At 36.4% G+C, this 25,296-nt stretch overlaps 1 protein-coding gene across 4 annotated transcripts in view; it reads left to right on the forward strand.

Annotated features, from left to right (window-relative positions):
- DSC1 (desmocollin 1) overlaps window positions 1-25,296 on the forward strand; it is a 351,582-nt gene that overhangs the window by 306,209 nt on the left and 20,077 nt on the right. For 2 of the 4 annotated variants that reach the window (XM_040479166.1, XM_040479168.1), the window contains exons 1-5: window positions 13,960-14,399; window positions 17,110-17,194; window positions 18,495-18,697; window positions 19,904-20,023; window positions 21,014-21,169. In XM_040479166.1, coding sequence (XP_040335100.1) covers window positions 14,337-14,399; window positions 17,110-17,194; window positions 18,495-18,697; window positions 19,904-20,023; window positions 21,014-21,169 — 627 coding nt within the window. In that variant the 5' untranslated portion in view covers window positions 13,960-14,336. Of the gene's footprint in view, window positions 1-13,959; window positions 14,400-17,109; window positions 17,195-18,494; window positions 18,698-19,903; window positions 20,024-21,013; window positions 21,170-25,296 lie in introns of those variants that run through there. The other 2 variants (XM_040479164.1, XM_040479167.1) reach the window with 1 other exon arrangement.

The following is a 25,296-nucleotide window of genomic DNA, read 5'->3' on the forward strand; positions in this document are numbered from 1 at the left end:
GCAAAATAAATTCTTCTAATTCAGTAAGTATGAAGTATGACATTTCTGTCTGTTCAAAAATATATATTTATAGGTAAATATGCCAGCTTTGTAAGTTGTACTTGATAATTAAATAATTATATATATATGTATATATATGTGTGTGTATATATATATATATATTTTTTTTTTTTTTTTTTAAGAGAGAGAGAGAGCACGAGCAGGGGCAGGGCAGAGAGAGAGAATCTTCAGCAGGCTTCACATTTAGCATGGAGCTGGACGCTCAATCCCATGACCATGAGATCATGACCTGAGCCAAAATCAAGTCTGACGCTCCACTGACGGAGCCACCCAAGTGCCCCAATACTAAATCTGTATTTTATTGAATAAGCTCAATGGTTTTCACAGTGAATCTAAACTGAAAATAAAACATAATTTAAAAAAAAAAAATAAGGTTTTCTCCAATAATGTTAATCTTAGCCATGTCCTAACTGCCCAGTTTGTGGCTTTGCTCCTGGATTTGCAGATTGTCAAGATGAGAGCAACTTCCTTGGGCACTTGATTATATCCTTTTATGTATTTACAAGTTTACTGGAATTTATTAAGATGAAAAGAGTGTGTTTTCTGTACAAGATTGGATAATGAAAAGAGAAAGAACTTCTTAAATAACAAGTAGATACTTATACAAACAGGATAGGCTCAAGTTTAAATTGTTAAGGCGAATGGGTGAGATATCCACAGAGATTTTAAATACTCAGAATATGCTGGGGCTTCTTCCATTTTATTTCCTCCTTCCCTTCCAGTTCTGTATTTGTCCAAAAATGCATACATTAAATGACAGGATGAAGGGAGAGATTCACCTCTATAGTCATCAAAACGTCTAGAAATGCCTCAAATTTGCTACTTTCTCTTCTAAATTTCTGTAGTATCCACAGATTAGACAATCGGTGTTTTCTCATTATGATTTCATTGGTTCCTGTTTTAGAGTAGTATTCTGTCAGCTTATTATTGAGGTAAGGCCAGTGATTCTCACTCTCAAATCACATCAAAATCACCAGTTTTGTTGCTTTTGTTTGGTTGGATTTGTTTTAATGGATGTGCCTGAGCTGTGCCTGAACCTCCAATCCCAGAGGTTCTGATTTACTTGGTCTGAGGTGGTGCCCAGACATCAGTATTTTGTTTTTTGACTCTAAACTGATTGAAGTGTGTAGCCAAAGTTGAAAATCCCTGATCTACCCAGTGTTTCCCATCCTGGCCACTCAACCAAATCACCTGGGGCACTTGTTAAAAATACAGATGCCTATGCCCCTCCCTCAAGAATCTGATTCCATAAGCCTGAGGTGGACCACCAGAACCTACACTTTAAGAAGCACCCTAAGTGTTTCTGGTAACTAGCCAAGTTTGAGAAACACTGGAGGCATCCAATAAAAATACAGAACACGCTAGACTGGTCTGGTTTTTGCTTTATGACAAAATTTCCTCAAACTCATCTTATTGCAGCCTCTCACTGAAAAAAATTTCCTTTTAAATTTTTCTACTTTTTTTCTGTGGGTGTATGTGTTTGTGTACATATATTTAGTTTAGCTATCAATCAATCCCTTTCAGGGCATTCAAGAACCAATTTGCAATATTTATTTTATATGCATTCACATATGCACACAATGTATAAAAACAACAAACTAAATAGTGGTAAAATATTTGTGTTTATATAATCACTCTAAACACCAAAAACACATTTTTAAGTGATTTTTTTTTTCGGGGAGCATTTCTTTCTCTACAATCAGATCCTTCTTTCCTTACCAGTTCTGAATCATCATATTCTATCCAAACAAATTGAGATCCTTAACTGACATTCTTAGAGTCTGACAGCACTGGGTCTAGAATGCATATAATCAAGCACATTTTCCTTCAATTTTCAAATCTTCCCCACCAGAACACCTTAAGCTCATCCTCATTTTAAAGATAATACCACTAATTGGGGGTGGGAAGGGAGTTATTCTGCTGACCAGCCTTTCCAAGAGGCTCTGCCCAGTAAGACACTGCAAAGCTGCTTTTTGTCAGACAGGTGTCTTTCAACCAAGTAGAGATGCAACTACCAAGTCCAAGTGGGTGGAGTAGGGATGAAAGAACTCCTATATTGCCATAGTTTAAATATTATATACAGCATTTTAATTTACAGTATCTGCTATGTACATTTGTACTTCTCAAATCAGCATGGGCTTCTAGAAATCCATATGTCACCTAGAAAGACTATTTTGCAGCTAGTATTTAGTAAATATCAAGTTGTTGCTCTAGACACAATAGGATTTCCACGTTTAGCAAACAAAACCAACACAAATGAATAAAACAGCATCATCATCAACAATAATATCAAAATGATACATTTTGAGGCAATAACAAATAAGGTTTTCTTTCTTTTCCTTCTTCACTATATTCTTCCCTTTTTACCTATGGATATTTTTCACTTAGATCTTCAAACCCTCTGCAGTTAGATTTTTTTATGCAGGCTCAGAATTTTTCCTTTGTTTTATTTCCTCTATGAGAAAATTAAATGTATGGTACTATTTCCTTGTCTTTTTTTTTTTTTTTCTTAATTTACTATTGGAAATAGAATGAGATTGTCCAGGCCTAAAAACAAACAAACAAACAAACAAACAAACAAACAAACAAAAATACAAAATATACAATCAATGCTTTCCTTGTTGGTTGCTTAACAATGAATTTCTGGAAAAAAATCAAGTTATTAAGAAAACCCATCTGATTTAGAACATGCGATGATTGCCATGGTGTAAATACTGCCACCATAGCTGATCTCAAGCTACCAACTCAATGTCTCTGAGTGCAGATTTTAGAAGAGATAATGCACAATTGGCTATAGAGAAGCAGGACACACAGCTTTATAGCACACCCCAGGCAGGAGCTTTATTGACATTTACTCATTTAATAACCATTATAACCTGATGAAGTAGAAGAAGAAGCACGCAATTTAAAATAAGGACAATTGGGGCTGAGTCTTGGTCTGGCTCCTTATTGGCCAGGTGAACTCAGGCAAGTTCATTCTCTCTGATCCTGAGTCTTTGGAAATAATGTATTTAACTCTTGCTTTTTAATTACCTCCTTTTGAATGTTTTCTACTTCTTAGCATGTTTTAAATTAATTATGGGGTAAGTCATGTTGATAGCATGTACCCTCGATAGGTTGTAATGAACATGGCACTTTACCCCAATCTAATTATGAGAAAAACATTGGACAAATCCAAATAGAACATGCAATACCAGTTCTCCTTAAAACGGTCAAGGTAACCAAAAACAAGGACAGCCTGAGAGACTGTTGCAGTCAAGAGGAACCCAAGAAGACATAATTACCTGATGTAATGTGTTATCCTTGATGGGATACTGGAACAGAAAAAGCATACTAGATAAAAACTAAGGATATCTGAATAAAGTATGGACTTCAGTTAACAATAATGTATCAATCAGATTCATTAATAATATCGAATATACCATACTAATGATATTAATAACTAATGTTAATAATTATTAATAAAATAGTAATAAGGGGAAAGTAAGTGCAAAGTATATGGGAACTCTTTGTGCTGTCTTTGCAAACCTGAAACTTCTAAAGCATAAAAACAAGAACAGGAGAACCAAGTGTAAAATTTCTCCTATGTGATAGTTGAAAACAAATATTCTATGCTATCATCACTGTCCTCTTCTGTAGGATGAAAATTCCCCTTTTGTTGAACCATTCTTTTCATGATACAACTTGAAAATTTAGTCTCTGTCTAGGAGTTTCTGATCATTTCCTGAATAAGCATCGCTCTTCCATGCTTTTTTTCGTTTTGACTATACAGTTCTCTGGAGATTGTCCTTCCTTGGGACCCCCCTTTCTGGTTAATCCCTATTCTCTTTCAAGAGCCACTAAAATAGCACCTCCTCCCTTGCAACACACCAAATCTAATAACCTTGCCTTTCTTGTCCGCCATGCCAAATGACTTTCTTCTCTGTACTCATGGCATTTGTTCATAGCTGTTATTTCATCATGCTCTGCTGTAATATTTTTCTCATCTCTGTCTCTTGTTATGCTGTGAGTAGAGGCTGTTCTGTATGCTGAAAACCTAGAAAAGCACAGACACATAGAAGGAGATACCAGTCGATGAAGTTGGTTCTACATGGAATAGCTTTTCCTTCTAATCCATTTTGGTCAGTTCTCCTGCATCTCTCTTATTTCAGGTGTTCCCATCCTCATTCTACTTATCCAATTCCTATCTACCTTTCATGTTTCCATTTACAGGACATACTCCTCTCTCTCTGAACCTGTTTCCTTTATAGTTAGCAAGACACGATTAATTCACCTCTCCTTGTTTTAATGTACTTTTAGTGTGTCTGAGCTAAAGACCTGTGTCTTATGCTATGCTTGTGTTCCTCACAGGTCACCCTATTAGGCTAATGAATTGGCTCATTAATATGTGCTGATCATTTGGTTTTCTGATTATCCTATTCTTCACTGATTTTTGCTTCACTGTTTTTGCTTTGATACATATCCATTTTGTCTGCCTAGCAACACTGTAAGCATTTTTAGAGCATAATTGATTTTCCCAGATACTTAATGAATAGTGGACTTCTAGACTCATACCAACTGAGGACCTGATAAAATATTGAATCTGAATCCACACTCTGTGAATGAAATTGGGAAGTTTCAAACTCTGCATTTTCTAGATTAACTTTTCCTGAATTATCTCATGGCATAGGAATCGTCTGTTACCAATTGATTGCAGAAGCACTTACAATGCAATAATAATTTGAGCCCGGTGGCTAACTGAGGCTAATTCTTAAGAGGGAGTGTGCTTTAAAAGGGTGTAGTTTCTTTTGTTCAGTGTTGCTCACTCTTAATCCATTTGCACTAGGGAAACCACAATTACCATAAATGTAAAGTGTAGAAGTATATTTTTAATGTAGTTTAGTCTAAAAATATTCACGGGCTACTACCTTCTCTTTCTCCATCTGTAACTATTTTATACATCCTACACTGCATTTGAAAGTTAGAAGTTCTTATATACTTTATTAATGAAAATAGAAATATAGATGTCTAAGAAAGGATTTCTTTTCATTCTATCTTTTGTCTATTTGTTTTATGACACAACTAATAATATTAAAGATTTTCCCAATTTTGCCATTTCTTTTAACTGAAATTCACTAAGAGGTTTGCAGAATTTATTTATTTTTTTTATTTTTATTTTTTTGTTTATTTATTTTTTTTGGCAGAGAGAGAGAGAGAGAGAGCGCATAAGCGGGGGAGAGGCAGAGAGAGAGGGAGACACAGAATCCGAAGCAGGCTCCAGGCTCTGAGCTGTCAGTACAGAGCCTGATGCGGGGTTTGAACTCACGGACTGTGAGATCATGACCTGAGCTGAAGTCGGACGCTCAACCGACTGAGCCACCCAGGCGCCCCAAGGTTTGCAGGATTTAGACATCTGAATTGTATGCTGAGATCATAGAGCACCTAACATCCAATTCTAGAAATTATGATTGTGAAAAAAACTTCTTGTCTTACAGCCTTGAATTTTCTGTTTTTCACTAATTTACTACTCAAATCAGTAAGCCAGATCTATGGGCTTAATGGGCAAAACATCTTGATTTGATTATATCCAAGGTCAATGGTGCAACCTTGGGCACATCCTTTTTCTCTTAGTTTTCTTATCTGGAAATGGAGGACTAAGTGAGATAATGTATATGAAAGGGTTTCATCAACTCTAATATAATATTTTAATACTTTTAAGAAAATACTCTAAATTATAAAATGGGAAGGAAAAAAAAGTAAAACCTAAACAACTAATAATCTTAAGAGCTCTGTTTTTCATGGTCTTTAGTATCAGGGACCTAGAAAATGAATTTAACAAGGCTTCCTGTTCTTTTTGGTAAAAGCAATGTTACATTCAATCAAACTTTCCCAGGTTGGTCTGGACACTTATAAGGTGTGCAGCTCAGAGGAATTATTCCACGTTGACTTATAGTGTTTTTCTTAATCACCTGTGAAATACACATGTTTTTATTGTGCTTCCTTTTGTTTTAGCCATGCAGAGTGCTTTGACCATGTTGAAAATCTTTGAGTTCTCTCTCTTTTTGTGCCATTGTTTATTGCCCTGTTGACATGGAATACCTTTTTCTGGTTCCATTTTTACTGATACATTCCTACACCCCTTTTAAGACTTATTTCAAATGTCATGTTTCTGGAAAGATCTCCCTGCCCCTTCTGCTCTGAGTTGGTTAGTTATGACCCCTTTGTGCCCCACTAGACAGTGAGCTTATTGTAGCCCTGTCACTTTTCACTTTTCTTTGGGCAAATCCTGATCTAGTGCATGGTACATAATGGGCACTGAGTACAGCTAGTTGCATCGATCATCCTACCCTCTTTTTGTCTTTTTCATGTCTTGTCTCTTTTTCTTACCCCTGGTCTTTTCAACTCTTATTATTTTGTAATGTTTTTGTCAAGCATGCTATTTTTAAACTTATAAACTTGGGTATTGTCTATTAATTTTTTTTTACCATTACTCCTGTCTTTAATTTTGTGTCACAGAATTTAAAAACCCTGATACATTGTTCTGACACACGAGATGTATGCAATTATTTCATTTAAGAAAGACTAGAATTGTAGAATGTTCTACATTCCATTTTTTAAGTAGCATGACTCAACTATTCCATCAAGGTGTGTTCATTTTCTAGTATCTGTTTTCAGTACAATAGGTAAATAGGGCATTTTCTAGGCTTTCCATGAGCCAATGTAAGTTGCAGCCTGCTTCTCCTCTGTGACTTGGTTCACCCAATGATTGTCTTCCTAGACTTAGGTTCTCTTCCTCTTTCTCACTCTCTCTCTCTAATATATAATGTATGATATACTATATAAACTTACATTTAGGTATTGAAATTATACATATATAAGAATATATAACATTTTACAACATCAGAGAAATTAGAACAATGCAAAACCTAAATATTCCTCTCAAGCCCAGAAAATAGAAACTCACCAGAAATGATTCCCTGATTCCACTTCCTGGGCCGGCCCCATATTGTGTCTTCAGGTGTTCATGGTGTGAATCTATATACCTTCCTCTCCAGTAAGAGCAATATCCATCCTCCTCCCTTGACCAGAATAGTCCACGGGATAGAGTGGTATAGCAACACACGCTCTGGAAGTCAAATCATTTGGTGTAAAATAACAAACACTGCCAGGGCTTAAGCAAAGCATACCATACTCGTGCTTTCTTTTCAGAATAGTAGTAAAAAAGCAACAGTTAGCCTAACAGTCTAAGCTAAACTGAAGTAACTCTGAGCTTTTTCACTGTGCCTGAGACCTCTGATCTGTTTTAGGAGGCACGCAGTGCACCCATGCACATCTTTGAAGTATGGGCAGAAAGTGTCAGAAACATTTTAGTTCCAATTCATATAGGGCAACTTTTACCAAAAGACAGCATGGTTTACAAAATGTTTCTCTATCCACGCAGGGGAACATTGTTTTGTTTGATCACGCAGAGCAGTTTCTGCTTTCCATTCCCATCTTTCGAATTATCTTCCAGTGTGTAAGAAATAGCAGCGGTTCATAACCACCCTTGTAAAGACCAGCAGTCTAATTCCTCATCTTCACTTAGACCCATGAAGCAACAGAGGACCACTGAGATGACAGTCCGGTCAATTAACCTTAGATAACGACAAATTCTTAGAGGTGCTTCATGAAATACTATACAGGATCTGATCAAGAGACATTTATTTTTGTTATATCCAAAACAAGCTGCAGGAACCTTGGTGAATGGCTTTTATTTTCAGTTCAATAACACATACATTAGAAATGGTTCCTTGGGGAGCGTGGGTGGCTCAGTCCACTAAACATCCGACTCTGGTTCAGATCATGATCTCACGGTTCGTGGGTTCGAGCCCCATATCGGGCTCTGTGCTGACAGTGTAGAGCCTGGAGCCTGCTTTGAATTCTGTCTCTCTCTCTCTCTCTGCCCTTCCCCCACTTGTACTCTGTCTCTCTCTCTCTCTTAAAAAATAAATAAACATTAAAAAAAGTTTTAAAAAAAAAGAAATGATTCCTTTGACTATGTGTCACATTTTCTATAGAAATTACAACATTTACATTGCAATCTAGCCAACAAATCAATTTATAAAACTCTAGGTGACTTTTATGGATGTTGTTTCAGAAAATACCAAGTTTCTCAGGGAATATTCGCATTTCAAAGGATTAACAAGGCAAAACTATTTTGTACTGTCATCAGATTCAGTTACAAATATAAAAAAGGCTAAAAACTAAAAATATAACAATCTTCTTATCTCAAAGAAGCAGCTCCATTGAAAAGAGTTTTAATTATTAACTTGTTTGGTTTACTTCAAACGCGCTACTATCCTTATAGTTCCAAATATGTGCTAATATATTAAAAGAGTATATATATCATGAAAAAAATGCAATGGCTTAGCAGTTCTGAAAAGAGCTCGACATCATGATCAGACAAATGATTCAGATTAAAATGATAACGTCATATTTATCAAAATAGGATTTTTAACAAAATGTCAATATTCAATCCTGGCTAGGATGTTTATTGTTTGTGTTCACGTCAGTCAGAATGTGCATCAGTGCTCTGCTTTGGGGATGTAGGTTGGCTTTATATACCAAGAGCCATTAAATCTCATTATCTTTTGACCTAGAATGTCTATGTGTAGGACTCTATCTCAAGAAACGATCCTAAATCCAGAAAAGGCTTTAGCTTTCAGGATGGTTTTTGTAATAAGAAAAAAAATTTGGAGCAACTTAAATTCTCAATCTTAGAGAGTGGTTAAAGCAATTGTAATGTGATTATTTGAAGGAATTTAATACAGTCATTGACATATCTATATAGGACTTGTCACAATATGGGACAAATGTTTGTTTTATTAAATTATTAAAGGGAAAATGTATTCTACAAAGTTAAATTAAAGCACAATGTAACAATGTTTAAAATTCTATACACAGAAACTAGATTGGAAGATATGCAATGGAAGATTACATTTAGATCATGGGTGAAGGTCTCCTCCCTAATTCTCTATCTTAACAAAGTTTAGGTAGTGATTATACATATTCTTATCCATAAAAATCAACATTTAATAACATTATTTTTAATATTTAAGATAAATAATTGACAGTAAGATTCCGTGTATCATAGAAAAAAAAACAACACACTTTTCAAACATTTGACTTTGAAGACCAACAACAACAACAACAACAACAACAACAAAATTGGAGGAGATTTCAGGAAGTGAATAAAAGTGTAAAATATTCATTATGTTCATTTCGCCAAGATTTTAATCCTAACTACATCATATGAAGTACTTTAATTTTCAAAATGTGTAATAGATTTTAAGCTCCATGAGGGCAGAGGTCATGTTTTCTTCAGCTTTCTATCATAAGTATCATGGATAGTGCTGAGAGTACAGAAGCTGTTAATAAATGATTTGATGCATAATAGGTATTATTGAAATGACAATAAAGAAAAGGTCAGTTTGGTGGAAATTTTCTGATTTGCCTGCTTATCTACAATATTTCTTGTTCTGTCAATAGCCCACAGTTGTTTTGGGCAAGGGCTTCTCCACCACTTTTTGCCTACGTGGTCTGGCTTGATCCTTGATGTTCAACTCATGGATTTAACCAGTGGAACTGTGTTTTGCTCAAACTTTTGGAAGCAAGACACGCTTTTTTAAGTATGAATTACTAAACTGATAGAAAATAATCTTAGAGCTTCTGGTGGCCATCTTTGGCTCCACTTTAAGGAAATTGAATGACAATAAAACCAACACAAAGAAAGAGCTAAGAGATGGACACCAATAGCTTGGTGAGATCCTTTGATCATTTGGTTTGAGCTATGCCTGAATCCAAGCTATACCTGGACTTTCCAATTACATGACCTAACAAATCCCTTGTCCACAACTATTTTGTTTTATTTTGTTTCTCTTAAGCCAGTTTGGGTTATGTGTGAGTGCTGAATAGAGTTCTAAATTAAACAGAGACTTTATGCTGACATTTCTTATCATAGGTTTGCCAACAGTTTTGAGAATAATGAGAAGTAGTAATTTTTAATGAAAATTGATCCTTATTCTATGCCAGCAGCCTGAAGAAATCATTGCCAATAGTTATCAGTACTTATGAATTACTTCTAGTTTTCAAGAACCTTTTACCCAGATAAAATCCAAAGGAATTTAAGGGGCTTTCTACTGCAGTACATTGAACTCATGAACCCAATGTGTTCTCTATAGCCAAGACTTCTTTTTCCTTTGTTCATACACTTCTACCCTCCCATTTTAAGATCACATACCCTCATTTACCCCTGTTTTTCTGTCATCTTTGGTCATGTATATTTAACACAAAGTGCCTTGTTATGGGCTCATCAGTGTATACAGATTCCTACCAGTTCAGAGTCTTTTGAAAGAAAATTGGGTCCTCTGACAGAGATAATAATTCTGTCAATAAGTGGTTATTCTGAAGCTTTGAATTTATTCATAAACAACACTTTCCACAAGTTGGCTGTGTATAAACACTTCTTAGGAAATTTGTCACTGTATTTCCATGAGACACAATCTTGAAAATTTAATAGAAGACATATTTTCTCAACATGCCTTCCACAAGTTAAAAATTAAAGACTTATAAGGGCCATGTGAGTCCTTAGATTTAAATCTTTCTCTGTAGGGCCATAAATCTGTGGTAGAAAACAGATTATGCAATGCTTACATATTTAATTTTTTCTTCTATAGGACTCTGCATTTAGAATGTAATCATTCTCTATTCTTTTTTTTTTTTTAAGTTTATTTATTTATTTTGAGAGAGAGCAAGAGCAGGGAAGGGGCAGAGGGAAGGAGAGACAATCCCAAGCAGGCTTGCTTTGCACTGTCAGAACAGAGCCCAATGCGGGGCTAGAACTCACGAACCGGAAACCAAGAGTCCGACCCTTAACCTAGTGAGCCACCTAGGCGTCCCTCATTGTCTGTTCTTAATTTCTAAGTTTCTAAGACATTTAATATTTGCCGTGGTGCCTCCTTTTACCCTATATTTTGAACTAGAAAGAAAACATTTGTGCTTTCCTCCACAAAGTTGTGCCTTTTAAAAATTTTAATAAGATGCCTGTCTTCCTTTTTCTTTTTTTTTTTTTTTTTCTGTATATGGTGCTTATCTTTTAGCAGAGGTGAGACCCCCATATTGGACCCTTAAATACTTGTTCCATGAATACATCTGTTTTTATATCTTTAGATAGCTTTTACATAAGAGACCTTGTATTTGCAATAAGTTTGTGTTTGTTTTACTTGAAGTGCAATCTCTTTAACTTTTTATTGCATACATAGGCAATTATATGGTATAAAATATTAGTGCTTGCTATGAGCCAAACACTGTTCAAAGTGCTTTCTGTGTATAATCACATTTATCCTCATAATAATCTATAGATTAGCAGCTATTATTACCCCCATTTTATAGATGAAGAGTCTGAGGCACAGAAGAGTTAAGTAACTCGCTTAATGGTATATTGCTAGTAAGTAGTAAAGACAGGGGTTGAACCCAGGCATTCTAGCTGCAGAGTCTAAACTCCTAATCTGCAAAATCTGAGCTTTTAACCACTGTTCTATGCTATCAGTCATTCAGTTATGCTGGTAATTTAGGCATAGATTAAAACAAAATACAACAAACACACACATAAAAATGAAAATAAAATAGAGCTCTTTCTAAAAAATATATATTATAAATATGTTTAAGTGTACATGCATTTAAATATACACTTAGATAATCATGCCCAAACATACACAGAAAGAATTACCTTTGGATCTACACATATACTTTTTTATTCCTATTTCTATATTTCTATTCTTTTCTCCCAAAGTATCAAATATTAACATATCCAATTAAAGTGATTTTATTTTCTCAGAGCCAAATTCCAATGCAGACACAAAATATATGTATCAGTAGCTATACCTTTGGCCATAAAATACTACAAGATATCTCTCAGTTCTTCTTCCATGGTCTTTTATTTCCCAAATATTCCCAGCCTCCAATTTCAAAGAAGCAGTTATATTATTATCCCCACGTTTATATGCAAGAAGGAATTGCTCCCACTGTGAAATAATGAAAAGAAAATCTTTCATACTTTCTTTCTCATCATCACGGGTATTGGGTTGTGCCTTTACTTTTCAGTTGAACACGAGGTAGAAATGTCAGTAGCAGGAGCAAGGGGAGTAATTTCACTTATAAGAATTTATAACATAAATGCATTACATAAATGCAAACAAGCATTTCCCTTGACTATAGGATGGCTGTCCAAAAAAGAGGCCAGGGGAGCACCTGGGTGGCTCAGTTGGTTAAGCATCTGACTTCGGCTCAGGTCATGATCTCATGGTTCGTGCATTCGCGCCCCATGTCAGGCTCTGTGCTCACAGCTGAGCCTGGAGCCTGCTTTAGATTCTGTACCTCCATCTCTCTCTGCCCCTCCCCTGTTCACGCTCCGTGTCTTTCTCTCTCAAAAATAAATAAACATTAAAAAAAAAAAAAGAAGAAGAAGAAGAAGAGGCCAGGTGCCCACAGTATTCCAGAATAATGGGCTGCCATTAAGAAGCATAGATTATAACTGCTTCTGAATACATTTTACTAGTTCCAACCTGACTTATTGTTGAGCAAGGCTGAACTCTTACTTGCCTGATCATCACTTTCTGTTCCTTTTCAACATATGTGTATATACTTATCATCGAAATAGCAGGAGAGAGTGAAAAAGTGGCCTTTTGGAGGCAGTCAGGCTTGGGTTCCAATGTTAACTTCTTCTTCATTGGGTCAGTGGGCAAAGGATGATCACATATTTTTCATGGATTTATCATTTGAAAGGAGCCCTCACTGGGCTGTTTGAGAGGATTCACTGAAATGCCTGCCACATCCTGATTTTTAGCAATGGCTCAGGAAGTATGAATTTTAGTTCCTTCTCTATACCCTATATTAAACAATTACCATTTGAAAATATTTACCTTCCTTTCCTAACTTCCATCACTGCTGATGGGTGCAGTCAATACTGAACTCACTGAGTTGTGATAGGAGAAATGATGCTGCAGTCCTCCTTGCAAGGGTTATTAGTTTTCAAAAGACTATACTCGATGGGGGTGCCTTGGTGGTTCCGTGGGTTAAGCAATCTGACTCTTGATTTCGGCTCAGGTCACAATCTGACGGTTCGTGAGTTTGAGCCCTATGTTGGGTTCTGCACAGATGACGCAGAGCCTGCTTGGGATTTTCTCTCTGCCCCTCTCTCTCAAAACGAATAAAGTTAAAAAGAAAAAAGAAAAACAAACAAACAAACAAAAACTAACCTCAGTGGAATATAGTACTTTTGGGCTAGGATATCTTGCATGTAATGTGTAAGTAATTCGGGTGAACGGAGTGATTTTAAAGAGAGTTGGTCCCAGATCGTAGTTGCTCTCAAATAGTGATAGTCAAGGAAGAAAATAGATTGCCTCGCGATGAGTAACAAAAAAAGAATGCAATAAAAAAATTATCTGCCAGCTATTTCCTTATTCTCTAACTTTTATGAGGTCTATGTACACGCTGCTAAATTCTTGGTGACACCTCGAAGACCAAACCACAGTGGACAGACGATGACGGGGGTAAACACAGAGAAGTTGCTGCTGTGACCGGAGCGCCAGGTCTCCTGCAGAACTGTGGTGCTGTCTGAGGCAGACAACACCTAAACGCTGAGATAGGGAGATAAGTTCTGATGGCTGTGATTACACATGCATATGTCCCCTGATTTGCCAAAACGGCAGCTGAGGAGGCATCACTTCCATGTATGGAGTTTGTGCACCATTTGTGTTTGTACCTAGGGGCAAGACAGGTTAATAAGGCCAAGAAGAAGGAGGGGAGGACGTGGGAGTGGGTAATAACCGGGGAGCATCAACCTGGGGGGAAAAGGAGGAGGTTTGAGGATGGAGGGTGTTCCCTCTTGCTTCTGCCTATGTGTCAAGTGGCAGGAGAAATTTTGAAAGCTGTGAGGAGGAGCTAGTGACCGGGCTTTGGGGTGTTTTGTACCCCACCCTCCCCACTTGTAGGAAAACCTCTTTACATTCAGAAGTAATTGAATTGGAAGGAGGAAGACTGACCTGGGAATAGGAGGAAAGCAATTCTCCCGCGGCTCCATCTCCTGTCTCTTATCACTGGCCTCCTGACTCTCTTCCAAACCAAGCTCGGCTGCATCAAGGTGGCAGCAGAAACACCCCACACAATTGCCAGCCATTGGGAATCTGCTTAAGCCACCCTGTGCATCCCAAGCTGCCCTATTATCCAGCCACCATCCCTGACCATTGGGACCACTTCTGATGGCTGTGGCCTCTGCTGCCCCAGGGAGCATCTTCCGTAAGCAGCTCCTTTTCTGTCTCCTGGTGAGTAACAACCAAAAGATCAAGGAATTCATGCATGTTACTACGCGCTTCCTCCCTCTAGTTTGGGCTTGAAAGGGAGCAGGGGTGGCAGTGGAAGGCCCAGAAGATAGACTGAGAAAACAAAAACAGATCTGAGAAAAACCCAAGCAAGAGCTGAGATACATGTGACCCGGGATAGCAGGTGTTTTGTTTATTCTTCGCATGCCCACTGCCAGCATGTTGAAGTTTTTCAAGGGAATCCCTGTTCAATCTTGCTGTGGTGTTTTCCTAAGGAACATTGGAGTGAATTCATTCCTTGGGCATTTGTCCCAGAAGGTTCTGAGGTTTCCTCTCACTACCAGTCATTAAATGCGCTGTAGTTGTTTGTCACGCTTAGTTCCACTGAGCTGCAAGAGGAGGAGAAGGAAGTCTGGGTGGGGATGTGTATTATCCAGGACTTTCATTTTACCCACCCGAAGCTAAGAGAAGTGCAGAACTCCCAGTTCAAGCAAGGGGGTTAACTTGAGAAAAACAATAAAGAAAAATGTGACAGCCATTGAAAACAATCCATGACCTTGGCTTCCACTTGGGTTTTCATAGCTTCATAAGTGTGTACTCAGGTGCTATTTTTCTTTGGCAGGGATGAGGGAGAGGAGACTTGTCCCATATCTCCATCTGGCATTTCTGAGCTGTGCATTTTCTTTCTTTCTCTCTCTCTCCATTTTAGTTTCAGAATTTAAAGATTTTACTGTATGGGGATAAACATTTTCTCCATATAAATATATGATGCAGGGTTGATGGTCAGATTCTCATTCTGTAACTGCCTGGGGGAGACAATAACAACAACGTCAGAGACCACCTTGAGTTAGCAGTAGGTAAAGTGTGGTGAAAGATTTTTGAGGGACTCGTCCAGTTTTCTTTTGCTTCTGGTCTCTTCTGTGTCCAGTATCCTTTGGATCATCCCTTGCCCATCCATCCCTAACCCCCATAATAATTAAAAGGTGTCTGACCCCAGCTCCCTGTAAATCATTAAGCTGTTAATTTAAGTTGAAGACTGGAGTAGTACTTCCGGTGACCTCCACTGGCTTTGCCTACAGAGGCAGAAGCAAACAAGTGGGGATCGTAGGGCAGGTAGGAAAGAAGATGGTTGTGGGAGTAGGGATGTGGCTATATCCTATGAGAATAATGTATGTGTATATATAGGCTAGACATGTGTATACATACAAACACGTGCATATACAGATACAGATGTGTGCACACACACACACACATATATATATATATTTTGTCAATTACAAAATAGTCTTTCTACATCATATATTGAGATCGTTACTAATAGAATTCTTTATGTTCTGAAAGTTCTTGAGATATAAATGTAGTTTATTCCTTGGCATTAGGGATGAGTATATTAAAAAGTCAAATAAATAAGAATGTCTTATGTTTAAATACCTACCTTGTGCTAGACACTGAGTTTGTAACAGAGAACAAGGCAGGTGTGTTTTTTCCCCTTAAGTAACTTGCAAGCTCTTGGAAGAGAGGCCTGGAAACAGAAAGATCATTAGGTGACTATATGATCAGCCTGCTGCTACATTCCAGGAAGGAAAATGTGTGGAGTTGTAAAAACATTACAGGGAAGCTAAAAAAATAATAATAATATAATTAATTAATTAATTAAACTGAGTACAAATGTAACTTTTTAAATTCCAGTGTTTGGTATTATTTGCCTAACAGTGTTTTTGTAAAACTACAAACTATTTAAATAGGCTGATGCAGTATATCCAAGTATGGATAATAATGCCCTCTTTCGCTCCCAAATAATAGGTCCCATAACTAGAAATATGTCCTCAGAAAAAAATCGTAATAAAATTGACCTGTTCCTGGGAAATCTAGCCCTGCTATATCTTGTATTTAAACAATCAAAAAGCAGTCATAGTGGTAAACAGGAGAGAAGGCAAATAAATACAGAATGTGAAGAGAAAGAAGCAAACTATATTTTGAACCTGACGATACTTTTAAACTAGTAACTTTTTCCCCCAAGTGGTCTGTCTTTTTTCCTTTGACTATCTAGCTGTTTAAAACAATAGTTGTGTCTTGAATTTAATTACAGATCTTTACCCTGTTGAAGGCTAGTCTCTATATTTTGAATTATATTTCTTTTTAGACTAGTTTTTTGGTTTGAGAACATTTAAACTTTGATGTTTATGCCAAGCCAGTCCCAGGAGCCACCTGAGATGAGTGAATATTTGTGGGTGGTGTTCTTTACAAGGTTAAAAAAAATCCTCCAATGGTTTCTAGCCTTAATCAACTACAATCTCAAATTGTGTGGGGTTGTGGAAATAATTTGTGTATAAATATTGGATCATTAAATTCTCAAGTTAAGTGCTTTCTTCACGCTAAGAAGTCACAGTAACATTTATAATTGGTCTTAGAGATGATAACCTTTATATAAAATCAATGGTTTGTAAGCCATTTCTTACAAATGACACAATATGATTTGGGTTCTAAGAACTACTATTCACTCTAATTTTTCATTGATACTGAATGACTATGGTGCCCCTAAAGCCATTTCCTTTGCTCTTCCCTTTTAAAATGAATATGAAAAATGCTGAAGGACTAGAAGATAAATTTGTTTCTGAAATTGACACGATTTTTATCAATAAGACGAAACTGTAACGTGAAAGTTTGTGATCAAATATAATTCCTGATTTTTTTTTCTTTTTTCTTTTTTGAGGTTTTAATATTATCTTGCGATGCTTGTCGGAAAATTTCTCTTCAAGTTCCTTCTCATCTTCAGGCTGAAACACTTGTAGGCAAAGGTGAGAAACAGTATTAAAACAGTATTATAGTTTTCACTGCTATATCGAGCTTCAGGGTGCTCTAGTAAACTTTGGGATAAAGCCATGTAGTAGCTAGTTGGCATTAAAATTCGACCTAAAATGAAAGATGGACTACTCTGTTTTGGTAGTGGTTAGAAACAATTAAAGTACCAAGTTAGTTGTATACTTTTCTTGCCAGAGAGTTAGCAAACATCAAAGCTCTAAATTGGCTTAGTTCAAATGAATAAAGGCACCAAAACCAGAAGCGTATCTTAATCCGTATCAGCTAATCTGCTGCCAAAATTCCAAAGCCAGTTGTTCTTTAATTGATTAGATATAAAACAAATGTGTCAAAATTTAAATGCCCCCATATCATATTTGTGCTTAAGGTTGATTATAATGAACAAATATTCACCAAGAATTTGTGATCTATGACACAGAATAGCTTGTGAAAGTCAAAATTGCAACAAATCTTACTCTCAGAGCCGTCCCTAAAACGTAGGTTGGTTGGTCCGAGTCCAAGGCTCACATTCCTTCCATCAAGGTTTTTCATTGGCCTTAAGTTTACATCTTCAATACAGCAGTGGTATCCTTTCCAAGACAGACATCGTTTGCCCAGTGCTTTGAAGTTTTAAATTAATCCACTGCCTTATACCTTCTAAAAACACTTAGAAAGATAAACAATCTATATTTTATAGACATATAGCAAATATGCTAAATATGTTAAATATGAATCTGTAAAGGAAATATTTTGATAACAACCACAATATATACTAAGTATTACTTAAGTATAGACTAGTTTTCTTACTTTTTGCAAGACAGTTTTAACTACCAAAGATTATTGCAAACAAGCTCCAAATTTACTGATATCATAGTTATACTACATATAAAATGATAAATTTGTGTATATATATATATATATATATCTGTTATATATATATACACAAATTTATATACATATGTGTATATGTATACACACACACACACACACACATATATATATATATATGTACAAACCCATAAATAAGAGTTCAAGTGGAAACAGTAAATCCAGGGACACTAAGAAAATATTTTATATCTATTCACAAATTAATTTATGATGAAAATACTAGAAACCATGACTCCATTTATTTAATTATTTAATTTCCATGGCCCCTAAATTTTATAATAGTAGGTACTCAATAAATTCCAAGGGTAACCTCCCTCTTGCTGCTTCTCAAGCACTTACAGTTGCCAGTCCAGTAAAACTTGTTCTATTCCTGTTTTATTTTACAAATTACTGTGAATTTCTTCCCTGCAGTGAATCCAAAAGAATGCTTCCAGTCAGCCAGCCTAATCCTGTCAAGTGATCCCGACTTCAGAATTCTAGAAGATGGCTCCATCTACACAACACATGACCTCATTTTGTCTTCTGCAAGGAAAAGCTTTTACATTTCTCTTTCAGATGACCAGAGACAGGAACAGAAAGAGATAGAAATTGTACTGGATGTGAAAGGAAAGAAGGTATATAGGTCAAGACTTAAGTGTAATACTCTGCTTTATGAGAACTCTTCATTTCATAGATTTCCTTCCACGTTAAAATCATTGTTCCTGAATGCTCGCTTGTTTGTTTATTCTACTTCTAATTAACTTATGTAAAGACTAGACAGTTTTAAGGCGTGGGAGAGCTATTTGCAAAATGGTGTAAGAATGAACAGCTCTGGGGCCAGGGAGCAAACTCAGAATATCTTAGGTTTCAGAGAGTGGTTTGAGGTGTGGCTAAAAGCACAACCAACCTGAAGAACAGGCAGGGGTGGGTCTAAAACTCAGTGGAAATGGATTCAGGTTGGAGCTGTGGCACTCTACCCTGAGTGGCTTTCTCCCAAGTGACTATGGGTTTCAGTCTCTTTAAAGAGATTCTCTAAAGCTTACTCCCAATTTAATAGACAATTCCACCGGTCAGTTTCCTCAGAGAATGAAGTATAGCCAGTCCACAAGATTGGTTTGAATGTTCTGGCTCTAGGCTCATTTTCCTGAAGTGAGTAATAGTGATCAAGGAGTGGGAAGGGAGAGGTTACTGAAATTCACATAGGTCTCACTTTAACCAAATTCTGCCCAATGAATCGGTTTTATGAAATAATTTATTAATAAGTGATTTGATTTATGGGAGACCCCCTCTAGTTAAATTCCTTTGGATTATAAGAATTCTTCACCAAATTTAGAATATGCTTACATATTAATATGCATTACATATATTACAAATTTAGGAAAAGGCTTGTAAAACATTATTTCTTATTAGAGAGTTTTCACATTACATAAAATAAAATATACTTGAACAAATGCTGACCTCTGTCTCTGTATAGTTATACAAATGCTTCGCACCATAGTTAGTATTTTAAAAAATGTCGGTTGTACCACTCCTAACGGAATAAAACTAATTTTTAGCTTTTGTTAACAGATTACCTATTTTTAGGGGGTATATACTCCTCAAGATGGCATCTTTCATCCATGCCTTACAAAGTTCTGGTTGATTAACTCATTAAATCAGGTGAAACTGGTTCTTAAGTGTGTGTATGAATCTTAGTAATACAAAACAGAAATGGTGAGGGTATTACCTGTGATCTTGTTATGTACAACTCTTACTTATTTTCCTCATGTTAATGTACATGTGAAAATCACAGTTCCTGATGACAGGCAGTATTGTATTTCTTCATGTCTCATCGCACACAGGTTCCCAAGAAGAGACACACAAAAGACCCAGTTCTCAAGCGCAGCAAGAGGCGATGGGCCCCTATTCCCTGTTCACTGATGGAGAACTCCTTAGGTCCATTTCCACAACATGTTCAGCAGGTACATTTTACCTCGTTTGACTTTGTAGAGTGGAGGCTTTTTGCTTGTTTATTTTTCAAATTTTGCTTGTTTATTTTAAAATTCAATCCATTTGAATTGAATCAAGACTTTAAGCTGTTTGTACTAATAAGGATCATCGATTCACCAGAACTAGAAAAGAATCAGTGTGTTTTGTCACTTTCCTCCAGAAATCATATTTAACATTCAGCGACAAGTTTCAGATACTGAGTTGTTGATGCTCTTGGGTCTATATCCAGATTCTCCTGAATAGTCTACCAGAATTTAGCATTCTTGGACAGAGGACATGCCTAGCAGATTTTGCATAATTCAACTGTCCCTTTCATTAATACTTATCCAGGGTGCCTAGCTGGCTGAGTAGGTAGGATATGCGACTCTTGATCTTTGGGTTGTGAGTTCAAGGCCCACGTTGTGTGTAGAGATTACTTAAAAATAAAGTCTTTAAATAAATAAATAAATAAATAAAGTTATCCACACAGAAAAGACCAGTATTTTTGTTGATCAAAAAGGTGGCATCACTGTCAGATAGCTGGAGTGTAAAAGTAGGTCAGGTTTGAAATTATGAATTAATTGTGGGAGGAAAGTTGCATTATTTCTATTTTTTTTAATCAGAAATGTTTCCATTCCAAACAACTCAACACACTGAAATTGTTCCTATACTTTATATACTAATAATAATTAAGTGAATAGGAATTGTAAAGGTATAGCTCCAAGATTTCCCATAAATATGCAGATCACTCAAAAGAATTTGGGATCCAATAGATGATTGAGTTTGTGGCTTTGCATGTTGCAGAAGATGAATAAGAATTTAGAAAAATATGGGAGATAATGAGAAAATAAGTAAGGGAAAGAAAGAGTAGGCGAATAGGAAAGAGAGGAAGTGCTAAAAATGGAAACATCACCACATATTAGGTTGAAGATGTTTATCATCGCGTATTTGTTCTTTTCCTAAATTGTCACTTATTGTTACAGGTCCAATCTGATGCTGCACAGAACTACACCATCTTTTACTCCATAAGTGGACCAGGCGTAGACAAAGAGCCCTTCAATTTGTTCTACATAGATAAGGACACAGGAGATATCTTTTGTACGCGAAGCATAGACCGTGAGCAATATGAACAGTTTCCGGTAAGATTATTGGATTGTTTATTAAGAATTACCTTTCAAATAACCGTATTAATATTTTCAATGCGGCTTATTTGCATGTTAGAAGAATCAATTATTTGACTTAATATTTAAATATTATCAATATAGGGCGCCTGGGTGGCGCAGTTGGTTAAGCGTCCGACTTCAGCCAGGTCACGATCTTGCAGTCCGTGAGTTCGAGCCCCGCGTCGGCTCTGGGCTGATGGCTCAGAGCCTGGAGCCTGTTTCCGATTCTGTGTCTCCCTCTCTCTCTGCCCCTCCCCCGTTCATGCTCTGTCTCTCTCTGTCCCAAAAATAAATAAACGTTGAAAAAAAAATTAAAAAAAAAATAAATATTATCAATATATAACATAAACTTCAAATTTCTATTAGTACCATTGATAAAGAAAGATAATGGATATCATAAGAGAAGAAAGGGGAGAATATGTAATGATGGGGCACCTGCGTGACTCAGGATGTTAAGTGTTAGACTTTTGATTTCTGCTCAGGTCATGATCTCACAGTGAGTTTGAGCGTGGAGCCTGTTTGAGATTCTCTCTCTCTCCCTCTCTCTGCCCCGCCCCTTCTTGCTCACGCTTTCTCTCTCTCTCTCTTTCTCTCTGTCTCTTTCTCTAAATAAATAAATAAACTTAAAAATTTTTAATGTAATGACAGAATTTTATTTATTATTTTTAAATTTTTTTTAACGTTTATTTATTTTTGAGACAGAGAGAGACAGAGCATGAACGGGGGAGGGGCAGAGAGAGAGGGAGACACAGAATCGGAAACAGGCTCCAGGCTCCGAGCCATCAGCCCAGAGCCCAACGCGGGGCTTGAACTCATGGACCGCGAGATCGTGACCTGAGCTGAAGTCGGAGGGTTAACCGACTGAGCCACCCAGGCGCCCCGTAATGACAGAATTTTAAATGAAAGGCTTTGATCTATAGAATCTTGGGACAATAGTAAATTCTGTTGCGTTTGAATTTCCCTATAATAGCATCGTTCAACTAGTCTCAACCCAACTGTACATTATAAATCACATGAGAACTTTCTAAACACTACTGATGCTCAGGTCATTTCCCAGAAATTCTGATTTAATTGTTCTGGGATGGGGCCCAGGCAATTAAAAATTTGGTTACCCAGTGTAATTCTAAACGTATCCTAAGATTGACATTCACTGCTTTCACTTCTTGAATAATATTGTGCTTCTTCTCTTCTCTCTGACTATCCTCCAGCCATGAAAACCTGTGATATTTATTTCCTTCTTTGGTAATCCAGAATAAGTTTACCAATTCCTCTTAGTCTATCTAATTTGACCCAAAGGAAAATTTTAGCCCTTCTGAGAATTACATATTTTTTTTTCTCTTTCAAACTTCACATATTTCCTTATGTTCGGATGTCTAATCTGACATACAGGAGAAATTCAGAGTGAGTTTCAGGGAGATGATGAATTAAATTGTTTAAGCATTAGGATATGTGAATTATGAGTATAATGAAAGAACTCTTTGATAAAGGGGTACATAAAAGGGAAAATTATCTCATACTTGGGCAGTCCAGACAGTAACATCTTAGATATCTGGAACGTAAGTAGGAAGTGGTAGCCGCATAAAGGCAGCCATGAAAGAAGTTAATGATTGGGGGTGGGGTAGGGTAGAGGGTGGACACCCTATCCTAAGGATGTCAAAGCACCGTATAAGGTGGTGAAATTTTTAGAACAATACTAACGGCCCACTTTAGGGATTTCATAATTAAATTAAATGACTGGATCAGAATGACATATTTTCTTTATAATTTTATGCTCCACCCCAATTCTCTGAATAAACATATTTATTCATAATAATATCAAATCATTACTTTAAAAAATAGCTTACATATGGGTGCCTGGCTCCTCATTCAGTGGAGCGTGCCATTCTTGACCTAGGGGTTGTGAGTTTGAGCCCCGCATTGGGTGTAGAGATTAGTTAAAAAGAAAATCTTAAAAAAATAGCTTGCATGGACTCTTACAGGAAAGGTGTGTTAAGCATTACTGCAAACATTTTGATCTATCTAGAAAACAAATAAATAACTGATAAATATATAGATACAGATGTGTGTATGTGTGTGCATGGGTGTAAACATGTAAATTCTCTGCCCCTTTTATAGCTTCTTCACAAGAAGAAAAGATCTAACATTAGTAGTCTCTCTTGAGGAGAAAAAAAAGGTGCATACTCTGTATGCTACAACATACATTTCATTTCTTATTCTGCTGATAACATTCTGCTTTTGGATTTTGGAATTTGAAGGTCTTCAGCTGCTTCCCACTGGATCATTGTCAGTAAAAAGGAGGAGAGAATAGTTTAACTTTAAAAATAAGTTACATTGGGATGCCTCGCTGGCTCAAGTTGGTAGAGTATGTGACTCTTGATCTCAGGGCTATGAGTTTGAGCCCCACATTGGGTGCAGAGATTACTTATAAAAAAGTTACTTTGCTATTTTTTAACATCCTTTAAAGGACGAAGGAATAAAATAGTTTGGAGTTCATGCTTAAAGTGGCTTTTGGCTAATTTTTATTTCAGAATTACCAATATTTCTCTAGTTCCAATTAACATAGGATTGAATTGATATTAAGAAATATCACTTGCAAATTAGTAAGATTCATAAAAGAAAGTATAACAGATGTAAACATGATGCAAGTTCTGAAATCACTTGAGGCAATATAGAATGGAAGCCTTCTTTACCAACATAAAGGTGCAAATTAAAATAATATGTCTTTGCGGCACCTGGGTGGCTCAGTCAGTTGAGCATCCGACTTTGGCTCAGGTCATGATCTCATGGTTCTTGAGTTCCAGCCCCATGTCAGGCTCTGTGCTGACAGCTCAGAGCCTGTACCCTGCTTCGGATTCTATGTCTCCCTCTCTGACCCTCCCCGGCTCACACTCTGTGTCTCCCTCTCTCTCAAAAATAAACAAACATTAAATAATAATAATAATAATAATATGTCTTTGCTTTCCTATCAAATCAATTTCACTCATTGCTTTATATTGGAAAGCTTATTTCTCTGGAAATTAGTAGATCTTCAGTATCTGCCACTTTTTCTTTTAGCCTTGGAAGGGTCACAACCTTCAAGAATCTGTTTCCTTCTGTATTTTATGGGCTTCTAATAGTTCTCTTACCTACCTCAGAGCTGTTGCCATCATTAAACACCATAATATTGGTGATATCAATATATAAACTGTAAAGCTCTTTAAAAACAATTCTAGTGGCAGATCGAACAATACACATGCTATAGGATTTTGCCTTCAAAGTAGGATTTTGATGGGATTTCCCAACTTTTTTGCATTTATATAACCTATATATAAATGTTATGTGTTAACCAGTTATTATTATTACTTGAAATAATTCAATTTTATTGATTATTGAGAACAAGTAACCATGAATCTAATTCAATACATATCCTTTTTGTGCTTCTGTTCTCTCACTTGCCACCTGTTATCATGTTTAATCTTGGCTTGTAAATATTTTTCTGGATGAGTCGCACCATTATTGCAGTTTGAGGAGTTTGTCTTAAACCATTAAATTCATCTTATCTTTCAGGGATGTGTATAAGGCCATTTTTTCCAAGTTTTTCAAAAAATAAGAAGAGGATTTTCTTCAATAATTCCAAGTTATATATGAAAGAAAGCAGTTATAAACACTTTTCTCTTTGAGTGTTGAGGATAATCTGTATCTTTTGTAAATACATAGGGGAAAATTGGGTTTCAGTGTAATCCCTTACCTATCCAACCAGAGCCTTATTATCTTGCAACATGTGTTTCTTTTCTAGACTCATAGGTCTTCCCATTGTCTTTATATGTATGTTGCAAATCACATTCTGTACCCACTCAGCTTTGGTGGCACTGCTCTCTCCATAACTCTGCTCAGTCAACATTAGATATCTTTCATTACAAGGTCAAACTCAAGTCCCCACTTCTGTTGGCAACTATTTGCATCTTCTCAAAGATAAAGAAAATTTCAGCAAATTGCAGTGCAAAAGGGCTGAAAGAAATGAGATTCTCCAAGCTACAGAAGAATTCAAGGGAGAAACAATATATCAAAAACACACCTGAAATGTAAATAATACTCTTCTAATTCAGCTAAAAATGTGACTAATT

The sequence above is a fragment of the Herpailurus yagouaroundi genome, unplaced genomic scaffold (assembly GCF_014898765.1).
Source record: "Herpailurus yagouaroundi ecotype Mexico unplaced genomic scaffold, PumYag 142, whole genome shotgun sequence".
NCBI classification, from domain to species: Eukaryota; Metazoa; Chordata; class Mammalia; order Carnivora; family Felidae; genus Herpailurus; species Herpailurus yagouaroundi.